Here is an 18,604-nt window from a genome sequence, read left to right on the forward strand (position 1 = left end):
TTTTTCTTATTGTTCTGAATTTTATCTAGTTTGTGCTTTTTTTCTAGTAATATATTCTAAGTGGCTAAATTGGACTATTTTTGATGTTAATGATGAACCCTCAAGATCAATTGTACAGTTTTTTTCCTCTTCAGACACCTAAAATGATTCAAATACAATTTTCTGAGAAGGAAAATGACGTTCAGCCTGTGAAGCGAGGACACAACACTTCATATTAAAGGGTCAAAAAGCTTGAAAAACACTGACCGGTACAGTTTAAGAGTTTGACTTCATCAGTGAAGATAGCCTCAGACTAGATGATCTCTAGATTAATTTGGGATATTAAAAAGCCAAGAATAAAATTAACAACAACTGTTTTAACACTTAGGAATATTTTTTATGCAGCTCAGCTGTTGGAAACAAATTAAAAGGTAGATATATAGTTGTCAGTCTCAATTAAACCCTTGATTTTGACTATAAATAGCATTATTATTGACAGTGCTGATGTGCTGTTCTGTTTTAACTGCCCTGAAAACTCAACAAAATTTAGGTGAAGAGGTGAAAAATCAAGAAAACTATTACAAAACGGATAAGATTAAACATTAAACAGCCTCAGACAGGATTAATAGCTTGATGAGTGATAGCATGTTCACCTCTGAGTCATGGATTGTAGGTAAAAGCGATATCTCTCGGTGTGGGTTGTACCAGAATAACAGCTGCAGTTTACTCAATCTCAAATCTGATCTGGTTTGTTCTAGCAGGCAGCGGTTTCAGGCAGGTGGTGCTGTGTCCACCTGGTTGGGTAAGAGGCTGAGCAGGGGAAGCTGAACAGACTATCTGGAATGCACAAACCTAATCCCCCCCTCCAGGGCAGAGAGGGCTGCAGGTACACATGAGACCACCTGCATACCTGCTGCCTGCATGTTAGAGGGGTGTCATGTTAGAGTTGTAGCTTGTCCTGATGGGACTGAGAAAAAATAACAATAGCAACACTTTACTATAAAGGTACAAATCGTATACTTATGTAATGCTTTACTAATGATGATGTCAGTATGACTTTGTGCAGTTAGTTCACTTCGGGAATGTTAATTCACAGTTACTTCATTGATATGCTACCAAATCAGCTGAATTCCTCTTACATAAAAGTTTATTTCAGGACTTAATGTATAACCTAATGAATGGGCCATAAACCATGCATACAATCAGGATGAGTCATGCATTAGTCGTGCATTAATTAAAGGAACAGTTCACCTAGATAGAGAAATTCACTCATTATCTACTCACCCCCACGATGATGCAAAGTCGGGAGAAGTTTTCTGGGGCTTCACAGCAAAACAGCGCTGCAGCATTCTCAGAAACAACTGAAGGAGATGGGGACTGACTTTTCATGATTGGGTGAACTGTTCCTTTAAGTATTGTAAAGCGTTACCATAAACAAAAAAAAAAGATATTTCAGGACCTTGGACGCTATGATGTATAACACTCTAGATGGCAATACTTAAGCAATAAGTACGATCTGTAACAGGACTTTTAAGTTGTGGTGTTGGTTTCTTTACTTGCGTGAAACATCTGAATACTTCACTGCCTCCATCTTTACGCAGTCATCCCAGAGATCTGATGTCCAGTCCTTTGGTTAATTTGATGCTCTGTGTAATTCCCATGGAGGCACGATCCAGCTCAGACTGGATTCAGATCTGTGCTGCTTTTGGCTTTTTATCACAGATTTGTTCGGTTGGACAGTGAGAGCCCCTCGTGAGTGGTGGTCTGATTACCTTCCTGCCCAGTTAGGAGTCGGCTCCGATCCATTTATTGCTTATTCAGGCAAAGCTGCCAGAACATCACATCCCTGTCGGCCTCTGGTCTCAACCAACGTGTGTTTAAAGCAACAACAAAATAGAAATACTCCCTTAAATGTAGCTCCGCTTATCGGTTTCTGCTTCCTGAGATCAACGAGAGCCAACTGTAGTCACATGTACGGTGGCCCTGAGGGTAAAAACACAAGGACATATGAGAAAACACAACAACATTTTAGAAAACACAATAATTCACAAAATATGTGTTCATATTAAAAAGACAAAACAATTTTACTATGACTTATTAGGTGACTTTAAATATCAGATACTTTGTAAAACCTGTGTTTATAACTACACGATTAAAAACCTACTTTATTACAGACCACATGTAATCGCTTGCTCTCCACTCTTTGTCCTGTCATCCTTTGTTTCACAGCTGAAATCTTAATCTCAAAGCGTGACAGCATGAGTCGGAGGAAGTCGTCTTTGTCACCAGCAGGGTTGTTACTGAGCTCCGGACCACAGTCAGGACAGTCACATTAGCTGGTGATATATATCTAACAGTGTGTTCCTGCTGTAGGAACAGTATGTTGTGTGTTTTACTCTGCGTAACATTGTACGTGACGGATTCAGAGGGCCTCAGAGACTTGCAAACAGCCTCTTCTTCTTCTGCTCTCACAAAGATTCTCATTGTCCGCTCTTCCTCTCCTCTCACACAGACAGAATGTGCTGGTATTGTTCCTCATCTCTGCCTCTTATGTTCTCACAAACCACCATGGAAAAGACATTACGATACGCCCTCTGAGGTACACTGAGACGTTTTTGGGAAATATGCTTATTAGCTTTCTGGTGAGAGTTCAATGAGAGGATTAATAGGCCCTGTACACTACATATGAAGCTAGAGCTAGCAGCCGGTTAGCTTAGCTTTGCATAAAGACTGCAAACAGGGTAGAGCTAGCCTGGATCTGGAGCTGACCTCTTAAACTTACTGATTAACACGTAACAGCCTGGTAATCTGGTGCTAAAACCACAGTTTAAAAACCTTTTATTACGGGGGCTGGGAGCAGCAACTTCCTGGAGTCTCCACTTGCCTGACAACTGGTCAGGAATGAGTCCTAAAACCTGAAAAGCAGTTAGCTTTTTCATCAACTCAGTAGTCCTTCTTTACAGGCCGACTTTAGCGATGCTAACTTCTGGGTTAGCCTGCAAAAATACATCATGCAGAGTCAGGCTAGCTGTTTCCCCCTGTTCCCAGACTTTGTGCTAAGCTAAGCCAAGCTAACCAGCTGCTCTAGCCTTATATTAACCAGATATAAAAGTGGTATCCGTCTTCTGTTGTGAGTCTCAGCAAGCACAAGCATTTTTTACAAAAATGTGGAAAATACTGCTCCCATAAAGAGCATTGAGGATAATTAAATTTCTTTAAGTGTGCACGCTACGCTTTAAGAAATATACCAAAGAGTCAGTTTCCTTTTTTAGTGGTCTCTGTGGTGTTTTATCTGCGTGTTTTTTTAAAAACCTGTAAATGAGAGAGCATAAAGTCCTGTGGTTGTTTCATTAGTGGATGAAAGCCTTTCCCCTCACAGTGTGTGTGTGTGTGTGTGTGTGTGTGTGTGTGTGTGTGTAATTTAAAGGGGCCAGACAGTGTGTTGGTGTGTGTCAGAGATACATATCAGAGATGTTGGGCGACCAAATTACTGCCTTTCTCTCTCCTCATGGGTCAGACAGCTGTGCAGCAGCTGTGTGCGCAAGTGTGAGAAAATGTGTGTGTGTCAGAAGAGAAAGGGCGGCAGTGTTTGTGTGTGTGAGTGTGTGTGTGTGTCAGAGAGTGAAAGATAGAAAAGCAGCGCTGTAATTTATGCTGCACCTCCGACCCCACAGCTCTTGGCTGCCTGTGTCTCTGCTGAGGTTTGCTGACGTGAGAAAAAAAGGCAGCACATCAGACCTCTGCCTCCACCAGCTCGAGAGAGAGAGGAAAGAGGTGGGAGTACGAGACGAGGGTGGAGCGAGAAGAAGCAATATGATTAAAATGTTTGTTTTTACGTGTATGTTAACCACCGATTGGCGTTAGAGGGAAAGCCAAGGCGTTTAGAAACTCAAAGTGACAAACTTCAACGAAAACCTTTAAAGTTCATTCTTTTGACTTTGGAAACTATAGGTGACAAAATCTCTCCATGAGGTTCATTTAAGCAGCTGGTTTGGTGCTCTCAGTCATATCACATGATCTTCATCAGCAGATGGAGATGTAATAGAAGAGTATACGCTCAGATTTCCCTTTTAAAGCACATTGAATCCATGTTAAGGCTTTGAGATTGAGACTGTGAGGTAATTACTATCCTTGAAAACAATTAACCAAAAAACAATCTCATGCAACCCAGTCACCAGGATAAATGTTGGTATGTATCTGAAAAACACGGTAACTTTCAACTTTACATTTCAGTTTTAGATTTTATAAGGTCTGGTTGTGTTTCGGCACAAAAACTCATGAAATAACTGATAATAATAACTGGTAAATGTTGGTAGGCAGATTTTGTTACCTTGTGTTCAAGCTAGCTGTTTGCAGTCTATATGCTAATTTCAGCTAATCGCAAAAACCCCAGTGAAGGAATAATTTACTTTCTTGCTGAGCGTCAGATGAAAAGACTGATACCACTCTCATGTTTGTCCACTAAATACAAGGGTAGAGCCAGTTAGCCTAGCTTAGCATAAATAGTGGAAGTAGTGGGAAACAGCTAGCCTTGTTACTAGCCATGTTATCTCCCATTTGTTAAATTTCTGCAAAAAGCGGACTGTAGAAAGGACGCATAGTGGTTTTATGAAAGGTTATGTGCTCGTAGGCAGATTTTGTTGTTTGGCTAGCTCTTTCCCCTGTTTCCAGTCTTTGTGCTAAGCTAAGCTAAACACCACCTGGTTCTTTTTTCATATTTACCCGACAAACACAAGACTGGGATCAATATTCTCATCTGAAAAGCATATTTCCCAAAACGATTACGTCCTTTATCTCCCTGTTCTGGAGCTTTCGATCATACCACATGACCTCATACCTTCACTTTGTCAGCAGATTTCAAGTCTTTATAAACAAACAATTATTTTTTTTCTCCTAAAATTGTTTTTTCTTTTTTTTATCTCCGTTCCCAGTTCACTCCCTCAAACACACACGTGGATCATCCCTGCTGTCTGAATGAATTGCGGCTCAGAGTTCTGGGGTTGGGTAAAGCAGTAATGCAACAGCTTAATCAGGCTGAAGGGAACAAACACTCTGACCTACTACTCATCTCAAGACTCGTTCTCTCCATCCTGTTTTCTCTCTGCAGGCCTCCGCCCACACAGACCCATGAGCACTGATTGTGCTGGGTAGACGCAGAGATGTTTTAAAGTTTTGTTTGAATGGGGTTTGTCTCCTCCTGTTAATGTGTCTTTTCAAAGAACAAAACACCAATACATGAAGTGTCAGAGAAGACGGCAGCCACGCAGATTATTTGCATGTTTACGAAGGAAGAGCAGAGACTGTTTGATGTCAGGGAACAAGTGGGAGGATGTTGCTACATCTTAAAGTCATATGAAGAGTGAGCAGATGACTGTGTAGGGATGACTGGAAAGAAACACTGAGCACGAAACACGCTGAGATTCTGTTTGTAAAGATGTGAGGATGATTAAATACGACTGGTGAGATTCTGTATTTGTCTTATTTTAAATGTGTCCCATTAAAAAAAAGACCAAGGCCAACAATTATTGATTGAAGCAACTTGGTAGGGAAGTATTTCAGCACTGAAGCACTGATGGTTTTGGTCTTTTCATGGGATTTATTCACAACAATGAAAATATTAAACCCGTATCCTTTAAACCAACATGAGAAAACAGGATTTGCACAGAATTAACAGCAGAGACCGGTTTAAATTTGTTCGTTTATTTGGAACCCTTCTCCAAATCACGTCTGTAATTTTTCCATTTCACAAAATATTTACAAAAAAAGATACTTTTATGTCGTTTTTTTTCCTCTTTATGTTGACTGTTGGAACAGCTCCTTTTTAGGATGATGACAATTGCTTACATCTTGCAGTCCAGTCTTTGTTCTTTTAGAAAAAGTTCATGAAAAAAAGTCCTCCCACCCTTCTTTTTTTCTTTCATACACTCATTTTAAAACTGCATACATTTTTATCCCCCCATTGTTCTTCTTTTGAGTGCTTTAAAAAACTCTTCCTTGCATGCTTTCAGCTGCAAACAGGAAGCCAAGAGCTCGTGTGCTTATTGAGAGGAAGTGACATCTTTGCCCTGCAGGAAGTACAATTACAGCATCATCAGATCCTCCAGATGCTTGATTGGTTTGGTTTGTCCAGTCTTGCCTGTTTCTCTAAAATCAAAGAGTCTCTCTAAACAAGCATGAAACCTACAAATAACACAAAGTCTTGTAATTACTAAATGGAAACAGTCTTTGTCAGAAGATTTCTGTCCTGTGGGAAGCCTGGCGGCAGGAAGAGAGCGCTAGGAATGAGGGCTAAACTCCCAAAACTCCTTGAGATGCAGCTCTAGTGTCCCCCTGCGTGTCAGCATCTGTAGTCCAGGCATAACAAGGCGTCCACAAGTGCATTGTGGGTGTTCCATGGAAGAGCGTTTTGTGTTCAAGCCGTACGATCCATCCCTGAACTCGGCAAAGAAAGGAAGAAGTGCCATGACGATAAAAATCAAGAGACGCCACAGGGACCGCAGTCCCTTTTTTAAAGGATCTATCAAACAAAGTGAGCTGGGCAGAGAAAAATATGATGCTAATAACATAAGGCAATTGACCTCAGTACAACTGGAGGGGTGATTATATCAGAGAAACATGAGGCGCTAAACTGGAAAGGTCAACACTGCTTGGTATTATCTCTTTTCCCTTTAGCGTCGGTGAGAAGCCACAAAGAGGCATGAGAAGATTTCCTAATAAAAGTTTGTTTTCTATCAATCCGTCTCCTGCCCTATAAATAAAAAGAAGCATGTCGTACTTTCCTCTCGGGCCTCTCTCGTTTCTTGTCTGTGTGTGAAATGCTGAGCTAAGTTGTGCCAGAGTGAGCGGCTGTTTATGCATTTTTACGTATAATACACTACATGAAACACTGACTAAAAATAAAGGAAATAAAAAGACAAAGAGATCAACCCTGCCCCCGAACGTGTATACATGTTCTAGATCTGTGTGTGTGTGTGTGTATAGATTTTAATATCTGAATGTGTGTGTTGTATAACTACATGTGTTTTTTTTCCGGTTAATAAGTCGGTAAAGGTGTGCTATTTTGGTGCCTGTCTTAATATCCGTGTGTATATGTGTGTGTGTGTGTGTGTGTGTGTGTGTGTCTCTACTCTGTTAACTGGTGACATAGTGCTTTGTCGAGGGCTGCCCATACAGCCCGTAAAAATCTGCATGTCTGTGTGTCTGTGAGGCGTCTATCCAGTCCCTCACTGCCAAGCCCTGCATGGACGGACCTCCAGAGGCCAAGCCGGGAGGAGGGGGGTAGTCTTGGGCGCTGACCCAGGGGAAAGAGCCAGATCGCGGGTATGGGGGATGACTGCGGTGGCCCGACACCGAGGGCACGCCGGAGCAGTAGCAGTTATCCATCGTGCACACCAGGATCTTCCGGCCACCGTATTGAGGCAGCACGGCCTGCTGGGAGGAGTGCGAGGAGCTGCTGCCTCCGGGAGGAAAGTGTGAGGAGCCAAACACGGAGCCTGAATGGTGGTTGGTCAGAGAGCCGCTTGCGCTTCCTGTCCCGCCGCTCTCGCTGATGTGAGGCGGGCCGCAGGGGCCGAGAGGCTGCTGATTGGTGGACTGGCCCTCTCCGGAGGCAGAGCCGGAGCCCAGGTAGGGCTGTTTGGCTAACGACGAAGAAGAGGATGAGGAAGAGGAGGAGGAGTCCTTGAAACCTGGAGCGGCGTTTTTTCCGACGTTCCCATTCCCCTCTGGGAAGGCAGTGGAATGTTTCCGTTTCTCGGCTCCAGAGCCGGAGCTCTGACCGCTGGGATACGCAGGAACAGACTGCAGGAAGGTCGAGGGAGGGGTGAGGGGAGCTGAGAGAGAGAGAGGAGAGAAAAGATGTGTAATCAGAGGATAATTAAGATAAAAACACACTCCTGACAGTAATGTCCTGGATTCGTTTGAGATCTTACCTTCCAGCGTTCTCTTCAAGCTCTTCTCTCTTTTTGAGATTTCAGAGAGGAACAGTTTGGAGTTTAGATTCCCCACTTTATATGGAGGGAGACTGCTGCCCACACATGCCTGAGACCTGCAACAAGTGCCAAGAGACATGCAAGATAAGAAGTCAGCTTGAAATCAAATTATAGACCCACGGGCTAAAAAACCTTCATTTTAAAACTTCTCTCTCACCTGTCTGTGAGGATTTTAACAGGCTTGGTGTTTTTCATGAAGCTCAGCTCCTCTGCCTTACTGAAGGCCGTGTGGATGGAGCTCAGCAGCTTCTGGGCCTCGTGGCGCTGCTCGCCCAGAGCCAACACCTGGGCGGCGTTCTCCTGGCAGAACCGAGCCTGAGCCCGATCCAGAGCCTCCAGTGTCCGACCAAGATCCTCCTCCAGGAGCTGGTGCATCCGCTGGTACTGCAGACGCACCTCCTCTTTCAGCTCACACACCCTGTCCTGTAGAGAAACAAAACATCAGTCCACTCAGAATTTCCTTTGTGTTACGCAACAGCGTTTAGAAATCTCTGAAAATGTGTGCAGTTGCTTTTTACGCCCACGGAGCAGAACATACCTCCACCACACACTTGTCAGAGTCCAGTTTGCAGAGCTGTTCTTCGATCTCCTGCACCCGCTCCTCCACGCGCTCCTGCTGCCTCAGGAGGCTTTGCTGTGAAGAAAGAAAGAAAAGTCTTAACCTCTGGGAAGTTGTGACCTCAGCTAGCCACTAGCATCCCCTCCCCATGCCGGAGATATTAGAATCCGGGAGCCGGCTAATTTAGTCTCCATCCAACACACAATCCCTGTGGGGGAGGAGGGAGGGAGGGTGTGCTGTCATAGCAACCAACAGCTATTTTGTGTTTGCATTAGTGAGAGAGGACTAATGCTGGGGGAGCTGGGGGCAGCGAGCACAGATAAATAAATGGGCATACGGAGGCAGAAAAAGCTCCAGCAGCTCTCCTCTTTCTACTCCCCCCTCAGTGCGCCTCCTCCTTGTACTTTAAAAGATGCACATGTTTTCACAGCAGCAGCGGCTGCTCTGCAATGTTGTGGCAACAACGCTTGTTATTTCAAGGATGATGACTGCATGTGAACAACAGCAGATGCATGCTCGGGCCACACTCGGATGCCCACCCGACGCAGCCCACGGTCAGAATAAATAAAAATAAAAAAACATAATTAATGGCTTCATGCGAGCTCGACGATCCTTTATGTCGCTCTCTGCATTGTCTCACAGTAGGAATGTCATTGACACAGATTTACTAATCCTTCATGTTATTAATATTTAATGTGAGATATGAATAATCCTCAATCAACATTTAATGAATGAGAAGCTTGTTGATAAGATGGCACAGAGGAAAATAATACAGTGGTGGTGATACGATCCAGAGCTGAACCAACGATTATTTCATTGTTGATTAATCTGCAGATTAATGTCTCTATTGATTGATTAGTTTTGTCTTTTGTGTTTAAAATGTCAACAATAGAAAAAAAAAGGTGCTTGTAATTTCCCAGAGCCAGAGATGACATTTTCTAAATGCCTTTTTTGGAACAGTCAAATGCATTCACAATAATCATTAATAATATTTGACATATTTTGGATGTTTTTCCATTAGAAAACCGTTTTAACTACTGACATGATCTTTGATAGATGCAAAATCAGTGTAGGCTGCATCAGGAATTGAAAAACTGATAAAGTTAACACCAATTTACTTCAATTATAAATTAAATAACACAAAATAATGACTTCACTTTAATTGCAGAGCTCCCTGCTGTCACTATTAAACAACTGACCCAACAAAATCCAACCCATACTTAGGCTGCTAGATGACTAAAATGTAATGTTAATTAGAAACATTTTCTGATGGCAGTATTATTTTATATATTTGATAAGCAAATATTTGTAATAAAACCAAATGCTTTTTGATGTATTTGTGCTCATCTGGTCAGTTAATACATCTTCAAATGGGTTAAATTCTTAAATAATTAATGATTCATTATTCACATCCCTATCTGAAAGCTGAAGTTGTTTATTTATCATATAAGATAAACAAAAGCAGAAAATCATCACATCTGAAGAGCTAGACATGTTTTATTCAATGATGGTTAAAAGGGAAGATTAAACCAGAAACTAATCCCACAAGTCAATAATCTGTTGTTTTTCACATGCTTAACGTCTGTTTACATACATCACCATCATCATTATCATCAGTGTTGGGCAGCAAAATACTCACATGTAATTAAAATAACAAAATAAATGTAAATGTAATCTTAATCAGTTGTATTGGAAAAAAATGTAATTAAATTACAGTTACTAATCAAAATGTTGGTGATTCAAATAATATATCATCTTCAGTAAAAAGCTTACATGTAGAATATAACATTAATCTTGTTACTTTGTATCTTTTCGCCGCGGTCAACAAATCCAGTGGGACATATTTGAGTGCGACACCATCAATGCACATTACTTGCTCTGACTTTAACTCTATATTTTGCCTGTCTACAAATGTTTGTTAGGAACATTTTCAAAAAGTAATAAAATATAATGTGACATTACTTTGATGAAGCAATTCAAATAGATACATATTATATCTTTAACAGGGTAAACTTGTAGGGCTGCAACTAACAATTATTGACATTTGACCAGATGATTAATGATTAATCGTTTATAAAATTCCCCAAGTCCAAAGTGAAGCCTTTTAATCGCTTTTCTTGTCCAACCAACTGTAAAAAACCCAAAGACTCTTCATTTTGACGTTTTTGCTTGAAAAATGACTGAAGCGAATGGTCGATGAACAAAATTGTTCTTTTGATTGATTGTAGCTCTAGTAACTAGAAATCTGTAATCTATTACAGTTCAAAGTAACCTTCCTAACACTGATCATCATCATCACTACAATCCAATCATTCCACTCAGACAGCAGCTGATTTTATCATTAGTGATCAGCTGCTGTAGAGCTCCAAATGAAAACCTGCACACTCCTGGGCCTCTGTGGCACATGGTTGGGAACCACTGCCCTAGATATCCTTCTCTCTCTCACACACACACACACACACACACACACACACACACACACACACACGGTTGGCATGGTTAGATCCAGGACTGTGACCTGGTTGTGCTGATTGATTGAGTTAGGCTCCAAGCAGAAGCCAGGGGAAAAACAGGGTCGAAGGAGCCGAAGCCTCCCAGAGGGGGGTGGCAACTAAATGTATGGGACACCTTTGGGGGAGGGAGGGGAGGGAGAGTGGGGGTTTAAAGAGGGGAGGGTGCTCTTTAGCTGTCATTTCACAGCAGTGTCTTCTCCATCAGAGACACCAAAGCAGAGCCAGAGGGAAGGTCGGTCCTCGCCCAGAGTGGCGGGTGGATGGTGTGAGTGAGGTGAATGTGGTGGGGGTCTGACGGACGAAAAGAGTGGTATGTGTGTGTGTGTGTGTGCGAGTGTGTGTGCATTCCTCGATTGCATTCAACAGGGGGGATGTCTTTGTAACCATGAGGGAAAATATCTAAAAATGATGATGGATTAACGGCTTATCAATGTGACAACGTGATGAGATTATTTTTCAGAAGATTCCTCCAGGAAAGTATTTATCGGAGGTGATTCTGAACACGCCTGTGTTGTGATGAATTTATTTAGTAGTAGACGGCCCAAAGAATGATCACACTCATTATTAGTATGGTACTTGCTGCTCTTTTTGATTTAATATAATGTGTTTTGGATATATTGGCATTTATTTTTCTTTTTCTTTACATATTTAATCAATATCTGTAGATATTTCCGTCAATATGTGAGAAGAAACTGCAGTAGAGAAATGCTGAAGATCAATATTTCTGAGGTAATTTAGAAATAGGGACATTATAGACCATCATGTACTGTATTTTGAGGCTATGAACTGTCTTTGACAACCCATTAACCCTGTAACCCCACACAAACACTTGATTAGAACCATTTTAATAATCGATTGGGTTATTTGTTAAGCAATTTGCTGATTCTAGCTTCTCAAATGTCTGGATTGATGCCTTTCTTTTGACTTTCAAGGTAGTAAACTGATTATCTTTGTTGTTTTGGATTGTTGGTCGTGCAAAACAAGATGTCACCTTGAACTGCAGGATGTTATGATGAGCATTTTTGACAATTTTAATGAAAAAAACAAATTATAGATCAAGGAAATAGTCATCAGATTAACTAATAATGAAAATAATCATTAGTTAGTTGCAGTCCTGCTTTGGTTTATGACTAAACACATTAAAAAAAACTAATGACATTCTATATTCTTAGCACTAACTAGACAATGTTAGCATGCTAATACACTATACTACAGGATGGTTAACATAGTAAACATTATCCACAAGTTTCCTGGGTAGGTCACTGGGGAAACGATACTTCCGATGCTCTCGAAACTAGGTTAAGAAAAAAAAAAAATCATAATGACAAACGCACCAGCGGCACTTTCGAGGCTTTGGAAGTGTTAGCCGAGTTAACTAAGCAATAATAATAGTGTTATCAATACTCGCGTGATTAAGTCGATAACCTAGATCTTCATGAATAAATGATGCGCCGAACCAATTGCTCTAAGAACGGAAATTAGTGTCCTGTTACCATAGAAAAGGCCGCTTTTGGTTAAGTGACAGGATGTGGCGGAGTAAGGTAGGTGCCTGTTTACCATCAGCATGTTAGCATGTTATAGCATGCAGCCCTACCCCAGTTTCTAATGATGTACTTGGCATTTTGTAGTGGAGTGTTTTCTGTGAGCTGATGCATCAACCCTGCTGATTTATCACTATAGCACAAGATGCCATTACATTGTTTACTAACAGGAGTTTATTTTTAAATGGTATCAACTAGGGCTATTCTAATACCAATACCAGGGTAAGAAATGCCTCCAGGACTGCCTAAAATGTTGGAAACGGTACTGACAAAGTTCAGGTATCTGAATCATATCAGGGAGAAAAATTTTTATCTACTGTAACATGTCTAGTATCTACAGATCTTTTTCTATAAATGAGGAATCGTCATAAGAAAATGTTTCTTTATTTTATGCCTTTATGCTTAAAAAAAAAAAAGAAAAGGAGTATCAGTTGATATTGCGTCACATTTTTCAAATATAAAGATTGATATCTGGACCAAAACCAGAATCAATCAGCCTGATTACAGATAACGCAGGAAAAGCTTTAAATCTGAACAATTTTGTAACACAGCTTCTAAATTCAGACCAGGTCCCACCCGACGGCCGTTCCTGAGCCCCAGGTGACCAATTAACTATACATAAAGCTGAGTCATAGCATTACCAACAGGAAATACACCCAAGCATGACACAGTTGACACCTATAAAGGGGTGTAGGGTGAACTACATGAGTCAGTCAGCCTGGTTCTCTCTCTGACTAAACCACTCTGTCATACGCCCCTTTAAAAACCAGAAAAAAATGGGGGAGGAAAACCAACCCGACCTCTTCTCGAACCTTCCACAGCGAACACCAAACCCCCAGGAAGGCAAGAGGTTAATAAAAAACCCCAAGTAGACCACAGAATCAAGTGACAAATCACTTTAATCCCCCTTCCCCTTGTCTCCACTCCCACCCCTCCCTCACAACTGGCGATCCCTGAGCTAGGATGCACCTGTGCTGGGGAGATAAGGCCCTCTGAGGGCCCCTCATTGTTCCACCCTCGACTGCATTGTTTGTCATTCCAACAGATGAGAACGGAGGCTGGAGTGGATCACAACTGAAAAATGCACAAGACTCTCACACAGGGACTAAATAAAAAACACTCAAAATGCAATTGTTTCTAATAAAAATGACAAATTCTGTTTTTGATTGAGTAAAGAGATTATACGATTGAGAGAAGCTCATGGCAGCTCCGTACCCAAAAGTCTCCACTTAATGTCTCTTATTTGGCAGAAAATGACATTAAAATGTACCCTTTGTTCTGGTCATGTCTGCCTGACGACTACAAAGTGGATGAAAAATGACCTCACTGACTTCTGTGATGATGAATGCACACAGCTTCATTTTGGTACTTAATTGATCACTGATTAATTGGCAAGTTCATGCACGCAGGGCCACAGCTGACGGATATTTTCATTATCTATTAATCTACTGATTACTTTCTTTTCCACCAGTTTCCAAGAGGCCACAGTGAGGTCTTGAAATATGTAGTTTTGTTTGCCCAACAATCAAAAACCCAAAGAGAGTCTGTTTACTGTCACAGAAAATGTTACTCACATTTGAGAAGCTGAAACCAGTGAATACTTCTTAAGAAAATGACTTAAAGCTGGTCAAAATAATCGCAGATCATCTCCTAATGATCGACTAATCAATTAAGCGGATAATGTCTGATATAAGGCTACATAGGTTGATTATTTGCTCGTAGATTCAATTAGTTGTTGGTTCATAAGATGTCAGGAAATGTTGAAAAATGTCAATGAGTGTTTCCCAAAGCCAAAGATGACGTCCTCAAATGTCTTGTTTTGTTTACAACCAAAACATCATCAGTTTACCGTCAAAGAGGAGTAAAGAAGCTGGAATCAGAGAGTTTTACCTTCATTTACCACCAATTACTACACTTTCAAAATAGATGGCGATTAATTTAACAGTTGACAAACTAATGGATTCATTGGTGCAGCTCTAGTCTGACATCAGGAATGAAGTCAAACTACTGGCTGTGATTTAGTTCCTGTCACAGAGTGTGACTCCACCCTGAGCAGAAATAAGAAGTGAATTAATGTGTATATATGGTATAAAATGATTCTTACTCTGATGTCGTTGCGTCTCAGCTCCACGTCAGTGACCGCGTGGCCGTGGCTGGGGTGGCAGCGGGCGAAGCAGCAGTACTGACACACCGCTGTCTGCTCGGCCTCGCAGTGGTACAGCCTGTACTCGTCATGCTGCAGGCAGGTCCAGGCCTTCACCGCCTCGGCCTCCACCAACAGGTGCCCGAGGGCCGAGCAGGGCTGCTGCAGGTGAGTCTGGACGTGGGACTGGCAGCACGGGGCGTTGCAGCGCAGGCAGACTTTGACCGCGGGGAGTGGTGGGCCTCGGCGGCACAGGATGCACTGCAGCACCGGCGTGGTTGCCTTCTCCACGCTCAGGGCGTTGTACTTCTCGACTATGTTGGACAGTTTGTGGTTCTTCTCCAGGCTGGGCTTCTGTGTGTAAGCATGATTGCACTCGGGGCAGCGGGCCAGCGAGGAGTCTTTGGCCCAGGCCTCGCTGATGCAGCCCCGGCAGAAGTTGTGCTTGCAGGGCAGCTGGATGGGATCTGAGAACACGTGCAGGCAGATGGGGCAGATGAGCTCCTCCTCAAAACAGTTCCTCCACGTCTCAGCCATGTCAGAGGCCATCATGGTGCGGGCAGGCATACACTATTTTCCACTTCTACCAGACCTTGAGGCCTCTGTCTCTCTGTCCTCGCAAAGAAACCTGACACTTTTCAAAAATGAGTCTTGAGGAAAAAGATAAAAACAGACGCAATGCTGTCCTGTGAGATCAGCCTGTGGATTTCAACCCTTGTGACCAAATTAGACGAGTCTCCCTGACAGACGACGAGTATTGCTTATTGCTGCAGCATGAAGGCAAATTCCAGAAAATTGACCAGAGAAGGCTTCAGGCGAGGATGACAACACCTTGTTGATTTCAACACACACAGCAGGGGCTGACGTTATACAGATTACAGTAAACGGTGCTTTCCTTTCCTCTAAATCACACATACACACACACATGCACACACAGTGGGCCTGCCTTTATAGCTTGTGTGTGTGTTTATAGGCCTACAGGAAGCTAAAAGCCTGTCAGCTACAGGTAAACCATGAAATGCAAACAAGGCACAGAGAGCTAAATATCTACACACTTACTCATATGACCATGAGGTGAATCAATCTCTGTATAGCACATGAAAAGACACTTGATCCCTTTCTTGCTGCCTGCTCAGGCCCTTACCTTCACTTCAACGCCGGATTATGATTGACTGTGGACCAATTCAGACCAACAAACCAAGCATGAAAACCATGAGAAAGGACGGCTCCGGTCCACACCCTGATTGGTATTCACACACACAGCTTTTTTTTTTTAAAAATAAAACCTGAATCTGTTTTTATCAGGACCTCAAGGACGCTTGACTCCCTCAATACTCACAACGCAGCGCAATGCTTTTGTCCGCTGAATCATAAATAAGTATCCGAGCAGCCTCCACCTGCAATTTAATTATACATACAACCAGCGACGGGTTTGGCAGTAGACGAGAAAAGCTGTTTTACAGGTCAGATGGACACCACAGCTACCTCCAGCCCTTCAATTTGACATAAAAGCGACATTTCCATTTGATGAATAAACGCCTGCTATGTGGCACAAGCAGCTCGCATATCTGTACACAAGGCCTCGGCTTTTTTTTCTCTACCAGTTTTCTGTCGACAACAAAGGCCTTATAATCTCATTAGACAGAAAATCATACCCGGGCCATCATTTCGAGCCTGTTTACTGCATAGTTAATCGTTTTAATAGTCGAGTCCAGCTCCTGCGCACAAAACAAAGGGTTTTAGGATCCGCAGGAATGTTGGCTGCTGTCGCGGAGCCTTTTGGTTTCCCCCCTCCGACACATCTATCAAATATCTCCGGACCCACAGATGATTAGTATTATTTTTATATCCACCTCCGGCCTCTTTTCACTTTGGTCTCCACCTTATTTACCTATTGTCGCCTCAGCCTTTAGCCAACAACATATTTTTTTCTCCCCCTTACTTCCTTATCTCGGTTAAATCGTGTAAATTACCTCAGACGTCACCTCACCATTTTCTACCACAGCACAGGTACAGATAAACACAAGATTGGCACTATTTTCAACGCTGGCTAACGCGAGCTATAGTCATTATCTTTTTTAAAAAGCAGCCATATTTATATATTTAACTAATAGAAATACAAAAATATACCCTGCTAATCTTAAAGGGGACGTCGCTTTTTCTGTCCTTGTTAGGGGTAGCTGTCATCAGCCATCTTGCAAATCCTCTTTTTTTTTTTAAAGGAGAGAGAGAGAAAAAAAACGGGAGATATCCGCCGTGGAGAGGCTGTTTCACCAAAGCTGCTTTTCGATAGCTGACCTACAGACACATGAACGCCACGGTCCCGTCTTTAAACAGGAAAAACACGCCTTTTTTGTCGCTATTGTAGGTCCAGGAGCAGCAGGAGCAGCTCGACGTGCTGATTTTGTCGTGGTTTTATCTGCTCGCTGTGTCCGGTGAGAGTCGGCTTCGTGGTTCATAAAAATCCAACACGGTTGTGAATAATAATTGGTGTTTTCTCCCCCCTCCTCTTTCTTTCTCTGTCTCTATCGGTCAGGCTTTAGAGAGAGGAGGAATGCAGGCGAGCTGGACTGCTCTCCAAAACCAGCGTCAACGCTGCCACTGTGACACGACACTTCCGGTGGCACTTTTCAAAATAAAACCCCCAGGTTGAGAGCAAGGGCTGAGGTCAGAGGAATAATCTGGGTGCGAGTATGTCATTCAAAGTCAATTATTCATCTGTGAAACATATCATCATGGATGCCATCATCTAGTCCATCCTCGCTTCCTCCATCACCATCTGCTGACACTGCTAGGGACAAGGGCAGACTGCAGCGTATCATTCGCTCTGCTGAGAAGGTGATCGGCTGCAATCTGCCATCCCTCCAGGACCTGCACACCTCAAGGACCCTGAGACGTGCAGGCAAGATAGCTGCCGACCCCTCCTATCCCAGACACAAACTTTCTGAGACCCTCCTCTCTGGCAAAACCTCTCGCGTTCTTCCCATCGGCAACTTGCCTCAACAACAAGGCCCGTGACCTCCACTGGCACTGACCCCCTTCCCTCCCCCTTCACTTACATTACATTAATGTAAGTTTTAGTCACCAGATGCTCTTATTTTGCACATTGCAATATCAGTATCTACTGCGACCTTGCACAATCTAGGTCAAACTTTTTGCACAACTGGACAAATCTGGACAGTCTTCACCTACTTTAAAACTGATCACACTCTATTTGTATTTATATTCACACTCTATTTATATATTTATATAGTTTTATTAAGTATTTTTAGTATTGTTTGTTGTTTTGCAGACCACAGCAAATTCCTTGTATGTGTAAACTTACTTGGCATAAAAGCAATTCTGATTTTGATTCTGATTCTACTCAAAACTAGTTGGGGATATTGGGATATGAAGGAATATGTGCATTTGCGTGGATATGCATAAAAAAGTAAAATGAAATATCAAAAATATTCACGAAACACAAAATAAAGGTTTAGATATGTCACAGAATAAATAATCAAGTGTAACACTAAAATATCCCTAACTAATTTTGAGTAGTTTACAAGTCAACTGTGCCTAGAAATGATACATTATGTATTTTAAATGGGGCTGTCAATTGATTAAAATATTTATATACGCGAATAATCACATGATTGTCCAAATTAATTGCACATTTTTAATCTGTTCTTAATGTACCTTAAAGGGATATTTTTTAAGTTAATCGGAGTGGACACATAAGCTTGCTTTATGTTTATTATTCTTGCTACAATCCAAAACAATGACAAACACTGTCCAGAATATTCTGTAGAATAACCTTAAAGGTACTGCATGGTCAAACAATATGCTGAAAGCATAACATGGCAAAATCAATCCCAACAAACAACAACAGATGGGCA

General features: G+C 42.1%; 1 protein-coding gene across 1 annotated transcript; it reads right to left on the bottom strand.

Annotated features, from left to right (window-relative positions):
- Window positions 1-5,663: 5,663 nt before the first annotated feature.
- On the bottom strand, window positions 5,664-17,242 carry trim8b (tripartite motif containing 8b). Its single transcript, XM_073489421.1, has 5 exons — window positions 14,688-17,242; window positions 8,509-8,604; window positions 8,128-8,393; window positions 7,911-8,026; window positions 5,664-7,811 (listed from the first exon to the last, which is right to left on the bottom strand). Exons 1-5 carry the CDS (start codon window positions 15,291-15,293, stop codon window positions 7,111-7,113), a joined length of 1,785 nt encoding a protein of 594 aa, XP_073345522.1. The 5' UTR covers window positions 15,294-17,242; the 3' UTR covers window positions 5,664-7,110.
- Window positions 17,243-18,604: the final 1,362 nt, after the last annotated feature.

Source organism: Pagrus major, chromosome 20 (genome assembly GCF_040436345.1).
Source record: "Pagrus major chromosome 20, Pma_NU_1.0".
NCBI lineage: Eukaryota > Metazoa > Chordata > Actinopteri > Spariformes > Sparidae > Pagrus > Pagrus major.

Coding starts and splice junctions, on each gene's coding strand:
- trim8b (XM_073489421.1), bottom strand. CDS start 15,293: ATGCCTGCCCGCACCATGATGGCCTCTGACATGGCTGAGACGTGGAGG. Junction 8,605..14,687: donor TGAGACGCAACGACATCAGA/GTAAGAATCATT, acceptor CTTTCTTCACAG/CAAAGCCTCCTGAGGCAGCA. Junction 7,812..7,910: donor CTTGAAGAGAACGCTGGAAG/GTAAGATCTCAA, acceptor TCTCTCTCTCAG/CTCCCCTCACCCCTCCCTCG.